Source organism: Chiloscyllium punctatum, chromosome 30 (assembly GCF_047496795.1).
Source record: "Chiloscyllium punctatum isolate Juve2018m chromosome 30, sChiPun1.3, whole genome shotgun sequence".
NCBI classification, from domain to species: Eukaryota; Metazoa; Chordata; class Chondrichthyes; order Orectolobiformes; family Hemiscylliidae; genus Chiloscyllium; species Chiloscyllium punctatum.
This window is the reverse complement of record NC_092768.1, coordinates 10,196,138-10,213,292: the sequence shown is the minus strand read 5'-3', so window position 1 is coordinate 10,213,292 and position 17,155 is coordinate 10,196,138. Positions and strand designations below refer to the sequence as shown.

Sequence of the window (17,155 nt, the reverse complement as noted above, 5' to 3'; positions counted from 1 at the left end):
ATTTGGAACACATGTGTTGTGGGATTTGTAACCTGGAGTTGTGGCATCTGTAACCAACGCATTGTGGGATTTCTAACCAGGGTGTTGTGGGATTTGTAACCAGTGCGTTGTGTGTTTTGTAACCAGTGCGTTGTGTGTTTTGTAACCAGCGTGTTGTGTGTTTTGTAACCAGTATGTTGTGGGATTTGTGACCAGTGTGTTGTGGGATTTGTAACCAGCGTGTTGTCGGATTTCTAACCAGCGCATTGCAGGCTTTGTAACCAGTGCGTTGTGGGATTTGTAACTTGGCGTTGTGGGATTTTTAAACAGTGCGTTGTGAGATTTGTAACCTGGTGTGGTGCTATTTGTAACCAGTGTATTGTGGGATTTATAACCAGTGTGTTGTGGGATTTGTAACCAGAGCGTTGTGGGATTTGTAACCAGTGTGTTGTTGGATTTGTAACCAGTGGGTTGCGGGATTTGTAACCAGCGCGTTGTGGGATTTGTAACATGGCGTTGTGGGATTTGTAACCAGTGCGTTGTGGGATTTGTAACTTGGCGTTGTGGGATTTTTAAACAGTGCGTTGTGATATTTGTAACCTAGCGTGGTGCTATTTGTAACCAGTGCATTGTGGGATTTATAGCCAGTGCATTGTGGGATTTGTATCCAGCGCATGTGGGATTTGTAACCAGTGCGTTGTGGGTTTTGTAAACAGTGCGTTGTCAGATTTGTAACCAGTGCATTGTGGGATTTGTAAGCTGGCGTTGTGGGAATTGTAACCAGCGTGTTGTGGGATTTGTAACCTGGCTTTGTGGGATTTGTAACCAGCGTGTTGTTGGATTTGTAACCAGTGGGTTGCGGGATTTGTAACCAGTGCATTGTGGGATTTGTAACCAGGGCGTTGTGAGATTTGTAACCAGTGCGTTGTGATATTTCTAACCAGCACGTTGTGGGATTTGTAACCAATGCATTGTAGGATTTGTAACCAGCGTGTTTTGGGATTTGTAACCAGCGCGTTTTTGGATTTGCAACCAGGGCGTTGTGCGATTTGTAACCCACGCATTGTGCGATTTGTAACCGGCGTGTTGTGCGATTTGTAACCGGCTCGTTGTGGGATTTGTAACCGGCGCGTTGTGGGGCTTGTAACCTGGTGTTGTGGGAATTGTAACCAGAGCGTTGTGGGATTTGTACCCAGCGTGTTGTTGGATTTGTAACCAGAGGGTTGTGGGATTTGTACCAGCGCATTGCTGGATCTGTAACCGGCGCGTTGTGGGATTTGTAACCAGTGCATTGTGGGACCTGTAACCTGGTGTTGTGGGAATTGTAACCAGTGTGTTGTGGGATTTGTAACCTGGCTTTGTGGGATTTGTAACCAGTGCATTGTGGGATTTGTAACCTGGCATTGTGGGATTTGTAACCAACACATTGTTGGTTTTGTAACCAGCGCATTGTGGGATTTATAACCAGTCTGACCCTGGCTCCTCCACACGGTGGCTCCCACAGGGTCCCTCGCTCCTGCCATTTGCCGGCGGGTTTCCCCGGAGCTAACGGGAGTTGGCCTTTGTGCCCGCAGGTCTGAGTATCCGGAGCAGCCAGGAGGAGGAGCCAGTGGATCCCCAGCTGATGCGACTGGATAACATGCTGTTGGCCGAGGGGGTAGCGGGTCCTGAGAAAGGTGGGGGATCGGCAGCAGCCGCTGCGGCAGCTGCAGCATCCGGCGGGGTCTCCCCTGACAACTCGATCGAGCACTCGGATTACCGGGCCAAACTAGCGCAGATCCGGCAAATCTACCACACTGAGCTGGAGAAATACGAGCAGGTAACCTGGGGCAGCCAGCAGTGGGCTCAGTCACCGCTACCCCCAACCCCCATCGTGGAGGGGCAGCACGAGGTCAGATACAGGGGAAAGCTCCCTCTACACTGTCCCCCTTCAAACACTCCCAGGGACAGGGACAACACAGGGTTAGATACAGAGTAAAGCTTCCTCTACACTGTCCCCCTTCAAACACTCCCAGGACAGGGTCAGCACAGGGTTAGATACAGAGTAAAGCTCCCTCTACACTGTCCCCATCAAACACTCCCAGGGACAGGGACAACACAGGGTTAGATACAGAATAAAGCTTCCTCTACACTGTCCCCCTTCAAACACTCCCAGGGCAGGGACAGCACAGGGTTAGATACAGAGTAAAGCTCCCTCTACACTGTCCCCCTTCAAACACTCCAGGACAGGGACAGCATGGAGTTAGCTACAGAGTAAAGCTCTCTCTACACTGTCCCTCATCTAACACTCCCAGGACAGGGACAGCATGGAGTTAGCTACAGAGTAAAGCTCTCTCTACACTGTCCCTCATCTAACACTCCCAGTGCAGGGACAACACAGGGTGAGATACAGAGTTAAGCTCCCTCTACACTGTCCCCATCAAACATTCCCAGGGACAGGGACAGCACGGGGTTAGATACAGAGTAAAGCTCCCTCTACACTGTCCCCATCAAACACTCCCAGGACAGGGACAGCACAGGGTTAGATACAGAGTAAAGCTCCCTCTACACTGTCCCCATCAAACACTCCCAGGGACAGGGACAGCACGGGGTTAGATCCAGAGTAAAGCCTCCTTTGGTTTTGCCTCGCTCTGTTGCTGTGCCCTGATTCTCTCTGTCCCCGCACTGTGCTGGGCTCCGGGTGTCAGATGCGGCGAATCCGTGTGGGTACCGTTGGCCTGGGCACGGAGGGGCCGGAGCAGCGTCTGCCCTTCGCTGGGGTGTTTGACCCTTGCTGTCTCTCCCTCCCCCACCCCTCACCTCCCTCCCCTCGCAGGCCTGCAGTGAATTCACGACCCATGTGATGAACTTGCTGCGGGAGCAGAGCCGGACGCGCCCCATCTCCCCGAAGGAGATTGAGCGCATGGTCGGGATCATCCATCGAAAGTTCAGCTCCATCCAGATGCAGCTGAAGCAGAGCACGTGTGAGGCAGTGATGATCCTCCGCTCCCGGTTCCTGGACGCCAGGTCAGTCCGTATCCCGCGGGGACTAACGAAATGCTGCACTGAACGTCCCCCTTCCCACCTCGACCTGGTTAGGGGCATCGGTTACAGGAACGGCCCAGTGTTGGGTGGGAAGCGGAATGTGCAGGGAGAGGGGGGAGGGGACGGAGCGAGGGGGGGGGGGGGGGGGGAAGGGAGGGAGGGAGGGGGGAAGGGAGGGAGGGAGGGGACGGAGCGAGGGAGGGAAGGGAGGGAGGGAGGGGACGGAGCGAGGGGGGGGGAGAAGGGAGCGAGGGGGGGGGGAAGGGAGGGAGGGAGGGGACGGAGCGAGGGGGGGGAAGGGAGGGAGGGAGGGAGGGAGGGGACGGAGCGAGGGGGGGGAAGGGAGGGAGGGAGGGAGGGAGGGGACGGAGCGAGGGGGGGGGAAGGGAGGGAGGGAGGGAGGGAGGGGACGGAGCGAGGGGGGGGAAGGGAGGGAGGGAGGGAGGGGGACGGAGCGAGGGGGGGAAGGGAGGGAGGGAGGGGACGGAGCGAGGGGGTGGGAAGGGAGGGAGGGAGGGGAGGGGACGGAGCGAGGGGGGGGAAGGGAGGGAGGGAGGGAGTGAGGGGGCGGAGCGAGGGGGTGGGAAGGGAGGGAGGGAGGGAGGGGACGGAGCGAGGGGGGGGGAAGGGAGGGAGGGAGGGGGGGGAAGGAGGGAGGGGACGGAACGAGGGGGGGGAAGGAAGGGAGGGAGGGAGGGAGGGGACGGAGCGAGGGGGGGGAAGGAAGGGAGGGAGGGACGGGACGGAGCGAGGGGGTGGGAGGGGACGGAGCGAGGGGGGGGGAAAGGGAGGGAGGGACGGAGCGAGGGGGGGGGAAGGGAGGGAGGGAGGGACGGAGCGAGGGGGGGGGAAGGGAGGGAGGGAGGGAGGGGACGGAGCGAGGGGGTGGGAAGGGAGGGAGGGAGGGAGGGGACGGAACGAGGGGGGGGAAGGAAGGGAGGGAGGGAGGGAGGGGACGGAGCGAGGGGGGGGGAAGGAAGGGAGGGAGGGACGGGACGGAGCGAGGGGGAGGGAGGGGACGGGAGCGAGGGGGGGGGAAAGGGAGGGAGGGACGGAGCGAGGGGGGGGGAAGGGAGGGAGGGAGGGAGGGGACGGAGCGAGGGGGGGGGGAAGGGAGGGAGGGAGGGAGGGGACGGAGCGAGGGGGAGGGGGCGGAGGGGAGGGGACGGAGCGAGGGGGGGGGCGGAAGGGGAGGGGGATGATGGAGGGAGGGAGGGAGGGAACGGAGCGAGTGGGGGATAGAGGGAGGGAGGGAGGGAGGGAACGGAGCGAGTGGGGGGATAGAGGGAGGGAGGGAGGGAGGGAACGGAGCGAGTGGGGGGATAGAGGGAGGGAGGGAGGGAGGGAACGGAGCGAGTGGGGGATAGAGGGAGGGAGGGAGGGAGGGAACGGAGCGAGTGGGGGGATAGAGGGAGGGAGGGAGGGAGGGAACGGAGCGAGTGGGGGGACAGAGGGAGGGAGGGAGGGAGGGAACGGAGCGAGTGGGGGGATAGAGGGAGGGAGGGAGGGAGGGAACGGAGCGAGTGGGGGGACAGAGGGAGGGAGGGAGGGAGGGAACGGAGCGAGTGGGGGGACAGAGGGAGGGAGGGAGGGAGGGAACGGAGCGAGTGGGGGGATAGAGGGAGGGAGGGAGGGAGGGAACGGAGCGAGTGGGGGGATAGAGGGAGGGAGGGAGGGAACGGAGCGAGTGGGGGGATAGAGGGAGGGAGGGAGGGAGGGAACGGAGCGAGTGGGGGGATAGAGGGAGGGAGGGAGGGAGGGAACGGAGCGAGTGGGGGGATAGAGGGAGGGAGGGAGGGAGGGAACGGAGCGAGTGGGGGGATAGAGGGAGGGAGGGAGGGAGGGAACGGAGCGAGTGGGGGGATAGAGGGAGGGAGGGAGGGAGGGAACGCAGCGAGTGGGGGGATAGAGGGAGGGAGGGAGGGAGGGAACGCAGCGAGTGGGGGGATAGAGGGAGGGAGGGAGGGAACGCAGCGAGTGGGGGGATAGAGGGAGGGAGGGGAGGGAACGCAGCGAGTGGGGGGATAGAGGGAGGGAGGGAGGGAACGCAGCGAGTGGGGGGATAGAGGGAGGGAGGGAGGGAACGCAGCGAGTGGGGGGATAGAGGGAGGGAGGGGCCTGGATTATGAGGGAGGAAGGGGAGCGAGAAGGGGGAGGGAGGAGGGGGGAACATGGGGAGTGAAAGAGGGAATGGGAACAGAAGGAGACAATGGGCGGTGGGAGTGGACGAGCAGTTGGAAGAGGGTGAAGGGGCTGAGGGGAGGTTGTCTGGAGCTCTGGGAGATCGGAGGGAGGGGGGGTGGTGAAAATATGGGGGTGGGGAGGGGGACACGGCGCGGGGGCGGGGAACAGGCTGGCGGGGGGAGGGGTGAGCGGTGTGGGAGTGGGATGCAGGAGCAGTGAGGTTGTATTGGTTTTATCCCGAGGGAGGTGAACGGAAGGAGGGAGTGCCAAGGACAATGGAGGGGGGTGGTGGTAGGGTAGGGAGGGGGCTTCCTGGCCAGCCGGACGGGGTAAAGGCCGGCTCTGGGCTTGGCCTTGGGATTGGGATTGGGATTGGGGCTGGTTAGTTTTCCCGGATCGCCCTGTGTGATCTCGTGCCCCGCTGTTTGATGGCTTGCCGTGCCATCATGGGTACAGTGACCCCCTCGGGAGCTCTGTGCGCACTCGCCCCACCCCCCACCCCCCACCCCCCACCCCCACCCCGTGACGGTGTCCGGTGAGCGAGCGAGTGAGCACACCCCTCCCAAGTCCCCCCACATCGCGGATCTCGCGCTGGCTGGCTCGCTCGCTCCCCTCCCCAGTCCTGTGTGACCTTTCCACCTTTCTCCAGGAGGAAGAGACGGAACTTCAGCAAACAGGCCACAGAGATCCTGAACGAGTACTTCTACTCCCACCTGAGTAACCCTTATCCCAGCGAGGAGGCCAAGGAGGAGCTGGCAAAGAAGTGTGGTATCACTGTATCGCAGGTCAGTGTATCACAGGTTAGACCCATTTAGCCTTCTCACAGGTACCTTCTCTCTTGTGATTGTTCTGTGTGCCTGATGCTGCGGTCCCTGGGGCTCTGCTTTCCTGCCGCGTTTTGTTTGCAGTGTGCGATTTTGTTCTTTTTTTTATTAATATAATGTTGAATTTCTTCAACTGGATGTGTTAACATTGCATGCCTCGCGTACATCCAAGAACGTTCAGGAGAAATCGCCAGGTGGGTTTTGAGCTAGAGAGGGAGAGAGAGAGAGAGAACGTAATTTCTTTAGCACGGATATCTGAAAGAAAGCTGGTTTTTCTGAGGAGGGTGCGTTAAGAACGTAGAATATTCTAGTGCTATACAGGCCCTTCAGCCCTTGATGTTGCTCCAATCTGTGAAGCCAATCTGAAGCTCATCTAACCTATACTATCTTGTCCATATGCCTAGCCAATGTCCATTTAAATGCCCTTAATGTCGGTGAGTCTACTACTGTTGCAGGCAGGGCATTCCACACCCTTACTACTCTCTGAGTAAAGAAACTGCCTCTGACGTCTGTCCTATATCTATCACCCCTCAGTTTAAAGCTATGTCCCCTCGTGCTCGCCATCACCATCTGAGGTAAAAGGCTCTCCCTGTCCACCCAGTCTAACCCTCTGATTATCTTATATGTCACAATTAAGTCACCTCTCGACCTTCTCTCCAATGAAACAGCCTCAGTTTCCTCAGCCTTTCCTCATAAGACCTTCCCTCCATACCAGGAACATCCTAGTAAATCTTCCTCTGCACCCTTTCCAAAGCTTCCATGTCCTTCCTATAATGCGGTGACCAGACCTGTACATAATCCTCCAAGTGCGGCCGCACCAGAGTTTTGTACAGCTGCGAAACTCAATCTCTCTCCCAATAAAAGCTAAAACACCCTATGCCTTCTTAACAGCCCAATCAACCTGGGTGGCAACATTCAGGGATCTATGCTCCACCGACCTTCGTGCCATCCGCAAATTTACTAACCCACCCTTCAGTACCCTCATCCAGGTCATTTATAAAACTGACAAACAGCAATTGCCCCAGAACAGATCCTTGTGGTACGCCACTAGTAACTGAGCTCCAGGATGAACGTTTCCCATCAACCACCACCCTCTGTCTTCTTTCAGCGAGCCACTTACTGAATCAAACTGCTAAGTCACCCTCAATCCTCTGCTTATGTATTTTCTGCAATAGCCTACAGTGGGGGAACCTTATCAAACACCTTACTGAAATCTATATACGCCACATCAACCGGCTTACCCTCATCCACCTGTTTGGTCACCATCTCGAGGAACTCAATAAGGTTTGTGAGGCACGACCTCCCCTTCACAAAACCGTGTTGACTATCCCTAATCCAGCTATTCCTCTCTCGATGATTAGAAATCCTATTTCTTAAAACCTTTTCCACACCTTACCCTCAACCAAAGTAAGGCTCACTGGGTCTATAATACCAGGGCTGTCTCTGCTCCCTTTCTTGAACAAGGGGACAGCATTTAATATCCTCCAGTATTCTGGCACTATTCTGACACTTGGGGATCTCTGCATAAGTATAGACCCAAAGTCATCGCTCAGTTCAAGGTCTTGGTTAGATTAGATGATTAGATTCCCCACAGTGTGGAAACAGGCCCTTCGGCCCAACAAGTCCACACCGACCCTCCAAAGAGCAACCCACCCAGGCCCATTCCCCTACATTTACCCCTTCACCTGACACTACGGGCAATTTAGCATGGCCGATTCACCTAACCTGCACATTTTTGAAGGTTAACATTTTGGGAGGAAACCGGAGCACCCGGAGGAACCCCACACAGACACGGGGAGAATGTGCAAACTCCACACAGACAGTCGCCTGAGGGGGGGGAGTTGAACCCAGGTCTCTGGGTGTCTTTTCCCTGGTCCGGGGATATCAAGACTAGTGGCTATATTTGTAAGGTGCGAGGAGAGAGATTTAAAAAGGGCGTGAGGGGCAACTGTCTTTACACAGAGTGTGGTTCGGGTGTGGAGTAAACCTCCTGAGGGAGTGGTGGATGGGGGTGCAATGTTTAAAAAGACACTTGGATAGGGACATGAATGGGAAAGGTTTGGAGGGATAGGGAACAGGAGCAGGCAGATGGGACTCGTTCAGTTTGGGATTATGGTTGGCACGGACTGGTTGGACCGAAGGGTCTGCTTCTGTGCCGAATGACTCTGTAAGCATTTTAACGGTGCACACGGTTCCCCAGTTTACTTGACGTCCGCACCAAGGCTAGTCTAAAAGCAGGGACCAGCTGCTGTGTGCTGCCATTCATTACAAGGTGGTTAGACTCCAGGTCCAGCAGTTGTAAACCGTTGGAATGTAAAACTCTCAAACGCCCCTACACCGACGGAGATATAAAGGTCAGCTGTTGCTGGAAAAGCTCAGCAGACCTGGCACCATCTGCGAAGAGAAATCGCGAGGTGACCCTTCCCCAGAAGGTCATCCTGACGTTGGTGTTTATCGTTCCACTGAAGCAGATCGTGGGCCGAAGGGCCTGTTCTGTGCTGTATTGTTCTAAGATGTTGTAGGTGCCAGGTTTACCTTCCGTGCACAGGAGGGTGCTGCACGAGGGAAGCCCTGGTTTCGTTCCCGACACCAAGACCCCTCATGGATTCGGGTTAAAACCCTCCCAATCCGCTTGCGCTGGGTGGAATTGTTTTCGACAGACTGCCCCCGAGGTGGTGCAGAGGTAGTTAGTGTCACTCTGGAGTTAATGCTTTCACTGTAGAGGTTTTCCAGTGGACTCATCGATAGGAGTTCAGTTCAGTGGAAGGCGTTTCACCTGAGTTGAGATCTGTGGTGGCAGGGTTTGTGTCGGGTCTTGTGCATAATTACAGAGAGACTGGAATTTAATATCGACAAGAGCAGCGAGGGAAATGGCACACATTCCATTAGGGTTTGCTAATCTCCAGCCGTCAGGAGACCAGGCTCAGTCAAAGCAAGGCATTCAATCCAGTGTCATCTGAGACGGTAAATCAGTCTCTCCCTCAGCTCGCTCCCGACCCAGTCCCTCCCACCCCCCCCAAACCCCCAAGGCCCCCCACCCACCAATCCAGTGAAGGTGGTGATCTGTTGTGATCCAGTTCCCCCCCTCTATCCCCCCCTGAAGGTGGTGATCTGTTGTGATCCAGTTCCCCCCCTCTATCCCCCCCTGAATGTGGTGATCTGTTGTGATCCAGTTCCCCCCCTCTATCCCCCCCTGAAGGTGGTGATCTGTTGTGATCCAGTTCCCCCCTCTCTCTCCCCCTGAAGGTGGTGATCTGTTGTGATCCAGTTCCCCCCTCTCTCTCCCCGGTGGTGATCTGTTGTGATCCAGTTCCCCCCCTCTCACTCCCCCCGAAGGTGGTGATCTGTTGTGATCTAGTTCCCCCCTCTCTCTCCCCCGAAGGTGGTGATCTGTTGTGATCTAGTTCCCCCCTCTCTCTCCCCCGAAGGTGGTGATCTGTTGTGATCTAGTTCCCCCCCTCTCTCTCCCCCTGAAGGTGGTGATCTGTTGTGATCCAGTTCCCCCCCTCTATCCCCCCCTGAAGGTGGTGATCTGTTGTGATCCAGTTCCCCCCTCTCACTCCCCCCGAAGGTGGTGATCTGTTGTGATCTAGTTCCCCCCTCTCTCCCCCTGAAGGTGGTGATCTGTTGTGATCCAGTTCCCCCCCTCTCTCTCCCCCCCTGAAGATGGTGATCTGTTGTGATCCAGTCCCCCCCTCTCACTCCCCCCGAAGGTGGTGATCTGTTGTGATCTAGTTCCCCCCTCTCTCTCCCCCGAAGGTGGTGATCTGTTGTGATCTAGTTCCCCCCTCTCTCTCCCCCGAAGGTGGTGATCTGTTGTGATCCAGTTTCCCCCCCCCTCTCCCCCCGAAGGTGGTGATCTGTTGTGATCCAGTTCCCCCCTCTCACTCGGCCCGAAGGTGGTGATCTGTTGTGATCTAGTTCCCCCCCCTCTCTCTCCCCCCCTGAAGGTGGTGATCTGTTGTGATCCAGTTCCCCCCCTCTCACTCCCCCCGAAGGTGGTGATCTGTTGTGATCCAGTTCCCCCCCCTCTCTCTCCCCCCCTGAAGGTGGTGATCTGTTGTGATCCAGTTCCCCCCCTCTCACTCCCCTGAAGGTGGTGATCTGTTGTGATCCAGTTCCCCCCTCTCTCCCCCGAAGGTGGTGATCTGTTGTGATCCAGTTCCCCTCTCTCTCCCCCCCCGAAGGTGGTGATCTGTTGTGATCCAGTTCCCCCCTCTCTCTCCCCCTGAAGGTGGTGATCTGTTGTGATCCAGTTCCCCCCTCTCTCTCCCCCTGAAGGTGGTGATCTGTTGTGATCCAGTTCCCCCCTCTCTCTCCCCCTGAAGGTGGTGATCTGTTTGTGATCCAGTTCCCCCCCTCTCTCTCCCCCCCCGAAGGTGGTGATCTGTTGTGATCCAGTTCCCCCCTCTCTCTCCCCCCCCGAAGGTGGTGATCTGTTGTGATCCAGTTCCCCCCTCTCTCCCCCTGAAGGTGGTGATCTGTTGTGATCCAGTTCCCCCCCTCTCTCCCCCTGAAGGTGGTGATCTGTTGTGATCCAGTTCCCCCCTCTCTCTGAATGTGGTGATCTGTTGTGATCCAGTTCCCCCCTCTCTCTCCCCCGAAGGTGGTGATCTGTTGTGATCCAGTTCCCCCCCTCTCTCTCCCCTCCCGAAGGTGGTGATCTGTTGTGATCCAGTTCCCCCCTCTCACTCCCCCCGAAGGTGGTGATCTGTTGTGATCCAGTTCCCCCCTCTCTCTCCCCCTGAAGGTGGTGATCTGTTGTGATCCAGTTCCCCCCTCTCACTCCCCCCGAAGGTGGTGATCTGTTGTGATCCAGTTCCCCCCCCTCTCTCCCCCTGAAGGTGGTGATCTGTTGTGATCCAGTTCCCCCCCTCTCTCTCCCCCCCGAAGGTGGTGATCTGTTGTGATCCAGTTCCCCCCCTCTCTCCCCCTGAAGGTGGTGATCTGTTGTGATCTAGTTCCCCCCTCTCACTCCCCCCGAAGGTGGTGATCTGTTGTGATCTAGTTCCCCCCCTCTCTCCCCCTGAAGGTGGTGATCTGTTGTGATCTAGTTCCCCCCTCTCACTCCCCCCGAAGGTGGTGATCTGTTGTGATCCAGTTCCCCCCTCTCTCCCCCTGAAGGTGGTGATCTGTTGTGATCCAGTTCCCCCCTCTCACTCCCCCCGAAGGTGGTGATCTGTTGTGATCCAGTTCCCCCCTCTCTCTCCCCCTGAAGGTGGTGATCTGTTGTGATCCAGTTCCCCCCTCTCTCTCCCCCTGAAGGTGGTGATCTGTTGTGATCCAGTTCCCCCCTCTCTCTCCCCCTGAAGGTGGTGATCTTTTGTGATCCAGTTCCCCCCCCCTCTCCCCCTCCGAAGGTGGTGATCTGTTGTGATCCAGTTCCCCCCTCTCACTCCCCCCGAAGGTGGTGATCTGTTGTGATCTAGTTCCCCCTCTCTCCCCCTGAAGGTGGTGATCTGTTGTGATCCAGTTCCCCCCTCTCTTCCCCCCCCCTGAAGATGGTGATCTGTTGTGATCCAGTTCCCCCCTCTCACTCCCCCCGAAGGTGGTGATCTGTTGTGATCTAGTTCCCCCCTCTCTCCCCCCCGAAGGTGGTGATCTGTTGTGATCCAGTTCCCCCCTCTCTCTCCCCCTGAAGGTGGTGATCTGTTGTGATCCAGTTCCCCCCTCTCTCTCCCCCTGAAGGTGGTGATCTGTTGTGATCCAGTTCCCCCCCCCTCTCCCCCCCCGAAGGTGGTGATCTGTTGTGATCCAGTTCCCCCCTCTCACTCCCCCCGAAGGTGGTGATCTGTTGTGATCTAGTTCCCCCCTCTCTCCCCCTGAAGGTGGTGATCTGTTGTGATCCAGTTCCCCCCTCTCTTCCCCCCCCTGAAGATGGTGATCTGTTGTGATCCAGTTCCCCCCTCTCACTCCCCCCGAAGGTGGTGATCTGTTGTGATCTAGTTCCCCCCTCTCTCCCCCCCGAAGGTGGTGATCTGTTGTGATCCAGTTCCCCCCTCTCTCTCCCCCCCCCCGAAGGTGGTGATCTGTTGTGATCCAGTTCCCCCCTCTCACTCCCCCCGAAGGTGGTGATCTGTTGTGATCTAGTTCCCCCCTCTCCCCCCCCGAAGGTGGTGATCTGTTGTGATCCAGTTCCCCCCTCTCTCTCCCCCTGAAGGTGGTGATCTGTTGTGATCCAGTTCCCCCCTCTCACTCCCCCCGAAGGTGGTGATCTGTTGTGATCCAGTTCCCCCCTCTCTCTCCCCCCGAAGGTGGTGATCTGTTGTGATCCAGTTCCCCCCCTCTCTCTCCCCCTGAAGGTGGTGATCTGTTGTGATCCAGTTCCCCCCTCTCTTCCCCCCCCCTGAAGGTGCTGATCTGTTGTGATCCAGTTCCCCCCCTCTATCCCCCCTGAAGGTGGTGATCTGTTGTGATCCAGTTCCCCCCTCTCTCTCCCCCGAAGGTGGTGATCTGTTGTGATCCAGTTCCCCCCCTCCCTCTCCCCCTGAAGGTGGTGATCTGTTGTGATCTAGTTCCCCCCTCTCTCTCCCCCTGAAGGTGGTGATCTGTTGTGATCCAGTTCCCCCCCTCTCTCCCCCTGAAGGTGGTGATCTGTTGTGATCCAGTTCCCCCCTCTCACTCCCCCTGAAGGTGGTGATCTGTTGTGATCCAGTCCCCCCCTCTCACTCCCCCCGAAGGTGGTGATCTGTTGTGATCCAGTTCCCCCCTCTCTCTCCCCCTGAAGGTGGTGATCTGTTGTGATCCAGTTCCCCCCTCTCTCTCCCCCCCCGAAGGTGGTGATCTGTTGTGATCTAGTTCCCCCCTCTCTCCCCCGAAGGTGGTGATCTGTTGTGATCCAGTTCCCCCCTCTCTCTCCCCCTGAAGGTGGTGATCTGTTGTGATCCACTTCCCCCCCCTCTCTCTCCCTGAAGGTGGTGATCTGTTGTGATCCAGTTCCCCCCTCTCACTCCCCCCGAAGGTGGTGATCTGTTGTGATCCAGTTCCCCCCTCTCACTCCCCCCAAAGGTGGTGATCTGTTGTGATCCACTTCCCCCCCCTCTCTCTCCCTGAAGGTGGTGATCTGTTGTGATCCAGTTCCCCCCTCTCACTCCCCCCGAAGGTGGTGATCTGTTGTGATCCAGTTCCCCCCTCTCACTCCCCCTGAAGGTGGTGATCTGTTGTGATCCAGTTCCCCCCTCCCCCTGAGTGATCCAGTTCCCCCCTCCCCCTGAGTGATCCAGTTCCCCCTCTCTCTCCCCCCCTGAAGGTGGTGATCTGTTGCTGATCCAGTTCCCCCCCCCCTCCCCCGAAGGTGGTGATCTGTTGTGATCCAGTTCCCCCCTCTCTCTCCCCTGAAGGTGGTGATCTGTTGTGATCCAGTTCCCCCCCTCTCTCCCCCCCCGGAATGTGGTGATCTGTTGTGATCCAGTTCCCCCCCCTCTCTCTCCCCCCTGAAGATGGTGATCTGTTGTGTTCCAGTTCCCCCCCTCTCTTCCCCCCCCCTGAATGTGGTGATCTGTTGTGATCCAGTTCCCCCCTCTCTTCCCCCCCCCCTGAATGTGGTGATCTGTTGTGATCCAGTTCCCCCCCTCTCTCCCCCCCCTGAATGTGGTGATCTGTTGTGATCCAGTTCCCCCCCCTCTCCCCCTGAAGGTGGTGATCTGTTGTGATCCAGTTCCCCCCTCTCTCTCCCCCCCTGAAGATGGTGATCTGTTGTGTTCCAGTTCCCCCCTCTCTCTCCCCCCCTGAAGATGGTGATCTGTTGTGATCCAGTTCCCCCCCTCTCTCTCCCCTGAAGGTGGTGATCTGTTGTGATCCAGTTCCCCCCTCTCTCCCCCCCTGAAGGTGGTGATCTGTTGTGATCCAGTTCCCCCCTCTCCTCCCCCCACCTGACGGTGGTGATCTGTTGTGATCTAGTTCCCCCCTCTCCCCCCCCGAATGTGGTGATCTGTTGTGATCCAGTTCCCCCCTCTCTCTCCCCCGAAGGTGGTGATCTGTTGTGATCCAGTCTCTCTGTTGGATGGGGTGGGAGGGGTGGATTCACCGAGGACAGAAAGGGTAGACTGGATCCATCCCAGCGTTCACTTGGGAGCGACTCTTTCCCCCCACCCTTCGGAGCCTGATTCCTGAGGGATGGGGGATGGACAGGAACACTCTCTCCTCCCTCCCTTCCTCCCAACCTCAGCTCCGACCCTTAACCCCATGGCGGAAAGGTCTCTCTCTCTCCCACCTGGGTGCTTCTTGCCTCCTTTTTCCCTGGTTTGATCCAAACGTGTTTTGTTTCTTTCTCTCTCTCTCTCTCTCTCTACTGAAGTTCTTGATTAACAGAAAAAAGTCGTTTGGGAGGCACGGCACTTAGTGAAGGCAGTGGGGCAGGGCGTGGGGAGGTAACGAGAGAAGGGATGTCTGGGATCAGAGACGCTGGAACTGATGTTCCACGGTCAGAAGTCTTTGTCCGGCCGAGTTAGGGGAGGGCGCGTGGTGGGGTGGGGTGCGCGGGTTAATGAGTGACAGGCGTTTTGTGGTTGAACCGACCATGTGGCCAATCAGCCCTCCTGTTGCTATGCATCTAGAGCAGGGGAAAGGTGGGGACATGACAGGGGCCTAGTCAGAGACTTGGTTGACTTGGTTCATCGTCAAGTGTACCAGAGTACAGTGAAAAGCTTTGTTTACGATCCGCGCGAGCAGCAAGGGCACACAGTGCAGAAAGCCTGAGGAAGAGGTATGCAGGGTTACGTTACACTTGACGTTAGCAAGGTCAGCGTTGTTTGAGGCTGGGCAGCCTTTTCCTAAAAGAGCATCGCTAGTCATTTTATTTATTTTTTACACAGATTCAGAGTTATAAGCAATTCTGGCGTTAGTTCGACTGTCAGGAGCTTGCAGGCACTCACACGGTGTGGAAGCCATCTTGAGTCCTGGTTACGGGAGTGTGAGAGGGAGATGGGGGAGGGGAGGTGAGGGGCTGGAGGCAGGTGGGGTGGGAGGAGGGAATCGGGGGGGGGGGGTTGTGGGAGGGGCGGGGTGGGGGAAGACTCTCGTAATGGACAGCAAAGAAAGTTACCTCAGAATATAACGGGATCTTGATCAGATGGGCCAAGGAGTGGCAGATGGAGTTTAATTTAGATAAATGCAAGGTGCTGCATTTTGCCAAAGCAAATCTTAGCAGGACTTATACACTTAATGGTAAGGTCCTAGGGAGTGTTACTGAACAAAGAGACCTTGGAGTGCAGGTTCATAGCTCCTTGAAAGTGGAGTCGCAGGTAGATAGGATAGTGAAGAAGGTATTTGGTATGCTTTCCTTTATTGGTCAGAGTATTGAGTACAGGAGTTGGGAGGTCATGTTGCGGCTGTACAGGGCATTGGTGAGGCCACTGTTGGAATATTGTGTGCAATTCTGGTCTCCTTCCTATCGGAAAGATGTTGTGAAACTTGAAAGGGCTCAGAAAAGATTTACAAGGATGTTGCCAGGAGGGTTTGAGCTATAGGGAGACGCTGAACAGGCTGGGGCTGTTTTCCCTGGAGTGTTGGAGGCTGAGGGGTGACCTTATAAGCCATCTTGGATCCTAATAATGGGAAAATGAAAAAATCATGAGGGGCGTGGGATAGGATAAATAGGCAAAGTCTTTTCCCTGGGGTCGGGGAGTCCAGAACTAGAGGGCATAGGTTTAGGGTGAGAGGGGAAAGATATAAAAGAGACCTAAGGGGCAACTTTTTCACACAGAGGGTGGTACGTGTATGGAATGAGCTGCCAGAGGAAGTGGTGGAGGCTGGTACAATTAAAACATTAAAAGACGTCCGAATGGGTACATGCTGGCAAATGGGACTAGATTAGGTTAGGATATCTGGTCGGCGTGGACAAGTTGGACCGAAGGGTCTGGTTCCGTGCTGTCCATCTCCACCCTGCGTTGGGTCGACCATTGTGCGATGGTAATCTGACACTTTCTCTCTCTCTCTCTCTCTCTCTCTCTCTCTCTCTCTCTCCAGGACCATGGTGGCCCGTGTCGAGTTGGGGGGGTCAGATCAGAGGTGGGGGAGTTTGCCAGGGTTGGGGGCGGGGGGGGGGGGGGAAGGTCTTGGCTGAATCAATGTGTTGAGCCTTGGCAGGTGTTTGGGGTGTGAGTGTGCGTGTGAGTGTGTGCGTCGTTGGGGGGGGGGGTGGAGGGAAGGAGGAGGGGAGGGGAGGTGGGGGGGGAAGGGAGGGAAGTTGGGGGGGGGGGGTTGCGAAGACACAGCCTGGTGACATTGCTCCCTCCGTTCCCCTCCTCCTCCCGTTCAGGTGTCCAACTGGTTTGGAAACAAGCGAATCCGCTATAAGAAGAACATTGGTAAGTTCCAGGAGGAAGCTAACATTTACGCTGTTAAGACGGCCGTCAGTGCAACTGCTGCCTCCCAGAACAGCCAGGCAAACTCGCCCACCACTCCCACCTCTGCAGGTAGGCTGCTAACGGAACTGACAGTCTCCTCTCTACTCACTGTCACTCCTTCAACAGCAACAGGGTTTGAGCGGAAAAAAAACACAACCAAAAAGAGAGAGAAAGAAAAGCCGAAAGAGGGCCGGTTGGGTTGATTACCCTCCTGGGCAGCGTTAGCCGGACCGTCCAGTCTGAGGCACCGCAGGTTTTGGTTTTGTTTTGTTTTTATTTTTCAAAATATTCCACCTTGTGATCACGACCTCTCGCGTCCTGACTCTGCCCTCTTGTCAGGCCTGGCCCATTGCTCCTGCTTTAAGGTAGTCTCTCTGCCCAGCCTCTACCCCCTCGCAGCGCTCCCTGTGTTTGTGCGTCAGCCTCACGTCCTCAGTTTTTTTCTCTCCCTCTTGCCCGCGGTGCTGTTGGATTCACCCGTCCTCTTCTTTTGCATTCCCCCCCCAAAAAAAAAACGTCAGCCCCATCCCGTTCCACTATGACATCCGCTGGATTTGCTAGACTCTGCCCCTTGGCCAAGCGCCTGCTTTGGGGTTTTGGTCACTCGCTGACCTGGCGGGAATATCTGGAAGCGAGAATGTGGGCAAGGTTAGCACCGCTGCCGAACGGGGAATCTTCCCACCCTAGGGGGGGGGGTGACTGTGTGGAGTTTGCACGTTCTCCCCGCATCTGCGTGGGTTTCCTCCGGGTGCTCCGGTTTCCTCCCACTGTCCAAAGATTAGGGTGGACTGACCGTGG

At 56.8% G+C, this 17,155-nt stretch overlaps 1 protein-coding gene across 1 annotated transcript; it reads left to right on the top strand.

Annotated features, from left to right (window-relative positions):
- The first annotated feature begins 1,533 nt into the window (after positions 1-1,533).
- Positions 1,534-16,801, top strand: LOC140455156 (pre-B-cell leukemia transcription factor 2-like). Its single transcript, XM_072549853.1, has 4 exons — positions 1,534-1,798; positions 2,795-2,985; positions 5,837-5,972; positions 16,270-16,801. The coding sequence occupies exons 1-4, from the start codon at positions 1,604-1,606 to the stop codon at positions 16,558-16,560; spliced, it is 813 nt and encodes a 270-aa protein (XP_072405954.1). The 5' UTR covers positions 1,534-1,603; the 3' UTR covers positions 16,561-16,801.
- The last annotated feature ends 354 nt before the right edge of the window (positions 16,802-17,155 follow it).

Bases quoted from the DNA above. Each gene is read 5' to 3' on its own strand.
- LOC140455156 (XM_072549853.1), top strand. From the start codon at position 1,604: ATGCGACTGGATAACATGCTGTTGGCCGAGGGGGTAGCGGGTCCTGAG. The intron at 1,799-2,794 runs GTAACCTGGGGC...CTCCCCTCGCAG, and splicing joins AGCTGGAGAAATACGAGCAG to GCCTGCAGTGAATTCACGAC. The intron at 2,986-5,836 runs GTCAGTCCGTAT...ACCTTTCTCCAG, and splicing joins TCCCGGTTCCTGGACGCCAG to GAGGAAGAGACGGAACTTCA.